Raw genomic sequence first — 3519 nt, forward strand, 5'->3', positions numbered from 1 at the left:
AAGTTTTCAACATGCTCAAAATTTTCCACCGGACAGAACGGACGTCGACCGATAAAACGTACGCTTAACGGACATGCAACGGATATGGACAGACGTCTAACGGATAAGAACGGACGTCTAACGGACATGAACGGATTGAAAAAAAAGTTGTCCGTTCGAGCTATCCGGTAAGGCGTGACCGAGGCTTTAAATTTGCAACCTCATCCTTTGGTTTTCCTTTTGAATTGGAGTTTTAAAGTCTGTGAGAAAGATGACAACAACAACATATTGAATAACTAACATTCTATGTCTAATTTTATTGACGTGTTAATTTCTGTTTCTGTTATTTTTGTTGCTCTTCTTTCCTTTGCTTTTCGTATTGTTCTTGTTTTTCTTATCTTTCTTATTCTTCCTATTTTTCGTATTCATTGTGTCTTTGATCCAATCTAAGTAAGCAGCAATTTTGGTATGAACACTTGGTGTAGTTCCATTACACTTAAGCCCAAAGGATAGTAAGCCGGCCAACTTGTTATCGTTATTGCAAATCACAGGTCCACCACTATCGCCCTGTATATATATATAAAAGAATCTCTGTAGGAAAAAAATGGTTGTATACAAAGCCACAGTAGTTAATAAAAAGGAAAATCACAAAAATACGGAACTACAAATAACCACTAATGCATATATTCTATGACATTCTGTCATTACAATTACGGAACATGTCCTTTATCACCATTATAGTTGTAATGCAATTCAAGCAAACGCACTCCAATTAATTGTTAGAACAAAGCATACAAACTACATGTAGCCTTTTATACCAGATTACATTTAAGAGTTGTTCATAATTTTGGTCAACTAAGGGGATTTCGATTAAAACTTTTGTTATCAGAAATGTCAATAGATCATTCAATGGCCATACACATAGTTTTTAGTCTTCAATGCTATGGGTTTGCTTCATTCTTGTCATTTATATCTTAACTGAAACAATGATTGAAAAGTTATTTTGATTAAAAAATAAACAAGATACCAAAAATGGTTACGTGCTTTGACGTCGATATAGATTTTGTATCATAAAAAGTCTGACGTACGATAGTTTTCACACTTTTTTGTTAAAGCATACCAAAATGATTAAATGTACTTGTTTCATATTTTTCATGCCGGAGCCTTTTTTATAGCCGACTATGCGGTATGTCTTGTTCTCATAGTTGACACGGCTGCACTGTTGCCTATACTTGCCAACATGCAGTTCATTTGAACTCTGGTGAATAGTTGTCTCTTTGGTAGTCATTCTACATATCATTAAACTTATAATATAAGTTGAAAAATTTACAAATGATAGATTTTTGGGTAAAATAAAATGTAGTTACATCACATGAATCCTTTCCAAGCTCCTGATCATGAAGACAAAGTATTTTGTTCCAATAAATCTCAGGAAAGAAATTAGCAGTTCCACAGTATGTTTTATTGACTGCAGGCATAGACAATATTTGAAGACGATCGGGCAAATTCCCCTCTGTAATCAAATATTTAAAATAATCTCGTTTGTTCATATCTGTCATATTTATTTCCATTTAATTGATATGTTAAAATCAAGATCGTTGGTTTTCTCGTTTTGATTATTTCGCATTTGTTATGTCCGGGTCTTTTATAATTGACCATAAAGTATTATTGTTTCTCATTGTTAAAGGTCATACGCTTTAACTGTTTACGGCTATGCAGTTATAACATTTGTGAATAGCTATAGGTTTTTTTTATAATATTACCCCATTTTATTGATATATTAGTATTAGTGTTTTATTGTCATTTGCATACTTATGTTTTTACTTTCGTCCTTTTTACTTCCGCTCCAAAATGTGGAGAAGTCTTTTAATGAACCATTTGAAAGACGTTATAAAAAAAACATCACCAAAATAACAGATGTTAATTTTAGAGGTCGGATAAGTCAATATTATATTGCTCTGTTCCCTTTATCAAATGCACTTGTTAGTTTTATTTTACATTAACATACTTTACATTCACAAACGAATTCAACAGGTATGGTCGTGGTTCCTGGCAAATAGTTGATGCGCGTGGCAAATGAATCATTCATAGCAGAAAACGCTTTTACCCCTCTTTTTTATGCTGTTGACGAGTCTTGTCTGGTTGTTTTTTGAGGTCATGTGGTTTCCTCAGTTTTTGTTTAATTACAAAATAAGTTTAATGGTTTTATGGGAAACAACTGTCGCTTTCATTGGTTTTGAATCAAGCTTAAACTAATTTAGTTGTCATATTTGTATGTTTTATAGTGACTAAGATTATAACACAAAGTTACAAAGTACATGAATACAGATATTGCAGAAATTATGTTCTATCAAAGAATTAAACTTAAAAAGACAAGCGAAAGTTACCAATAGGATATTCAAACTAAGAACAATACCATGGCCAATACATAACGATCTTTTCTAGTTTCAATCCTTGATTAAACATACCTACTGCAATATCTGTATTCTATACACTTATACTTGATTATATTAAATTTATTTTTGATTTGAAGGTGAAAAAAAGAAACCAAAAGTATTATCACTTATTTGCAGTTGATATTTTGTTTACAGTAAAAGATTTCTATTTTATAAAACATACCACCGTTACGACCCCATCCTGTTATTGTGCACAAGTCTCCTGTGTAATTTTTGCCTATGTCAGTTTCAAGGTTGATTTTATTGATGGTAGATCCAAATTTAAGCGGTTTCTGAAGCTGCAGTAGCATGATGTCATTACGGATAACGTCAACGTTTTTGGGCTAAAACATATTGAATAAAATGTAATTACACAGTATATGCAGACGTTTTATTCACATGTATACAGAAACTATTTTTTCAAAGTTTCTTCTATATAAGACATAAAGAAGACACCAACTTAGCTGAGTCATGTTATATTTGTTACAGGCGTAATGCTATTTTTCTTTTATTTGCATTTGCATGTTGTCATAATTTGTGAAAACGGAATTTTGTCATTTAAAATATTATTATTCAGGAATCCATTGACGCAAAAAAGTTCCTTATATGTGTATTCAATTTTGTATGAAATTAATTTACGTATATTGATAAATCTAAACATCTTAAAAAGGAGGACACAGTTTCTTTTCTTTTTTTAGTACTAATTTTATAAGGAGAAAATTGTCAACTATATGCATAGTCGTATTACCGATCAGATTCCATGTAGTTTTGTTTTAAAAAAAACCTGACAAATAACCTCTGGATTGCCACTGATACTACACCGACAGTTCAGAGCAACTATAGTTGTTAATGTCTTTGTCATGTTGGTCTCTTATGGAGAGTTGTCTCATTGGCAATTATACTACATCTTCTTTTTTTATAGCTAGATTATACAATTAATTATCTAATTACTAACACAAGTCTATAATAATATTCTTGTATTGTAATACATCAAATATTATAACAGAACTTTCGAACAGCGGTCTAGTCAAAAGTGTTTTTCCAATCTTTTACATGAACACACCCCACATAAATGAAAATTAAAAGTGAAAGCTATAAATGTAAA

The 3519-nt window shown here is 31.4% G+C and overlaps 1 protein-coding gene across 1 annotated transcript; it reads right to left on the minus strand.

The window, feature by feature from the left end:
* Positions 1–274: 274 nt before the first annotated feature.
* On the minus strand, positions 275–2756 carry LOC139482856 (trypsin-like). Its single transcript, XM_071266897.1, has 3 exons — positions 2599–2756; positions 1347–1492; positions 275–546 (listed from the first exon to the last, which is right to left on the minus strand). Exons 1-3 carry the CDS (start codon positions 2723–2725, stop codon positions 307–309), a joined length of 513 nt encoding a protein of 170 aa, XP_071122998.1. The 5' UTR covers positions 2726–2756; the 3' UTR covers positions 275–306.
* Positions 2757–3519: the final 763 nt, after the last annotated feature.

This window comes from Mytilus edulis, chromosome 7, assembly GCF_963676685.1.
Source record: "Mytilus edulis chromosome 7, xbMytEdul2.2, whole genome shotgun sequence".
Lineage (NCBI taxonomy): Eukaryota > Metazoa > Mollusca > Bivalvia > Mytilida > Mytilidae > Mytilus > Mytilus edulis.

Excerpts from the sequence above, each read along its gene's own strand:
- LOC139482856 (XM_071266897.1), bottom strand. The coding sequence starts at position 2,725 with ATGCTACTGCAGCTTCAGAAACCGCTTAAATTTGGATCTACCATCAAT. Across the intron at positions 1,493-2,598 it reads AGGATGGGGTCGTAACGGTG|AGGGGAATTTGCCCGATCGT; the intron begins GTATGTTTTATA and ends ATTTGATTACAG. Across the intron at positions 547-1,346 it reads TTGGAAAGGATTCATGTGAT|GGCGATAGTGGTGGACCTGT; the intron begins GTAACTACATTT and ends ATATATATACAG.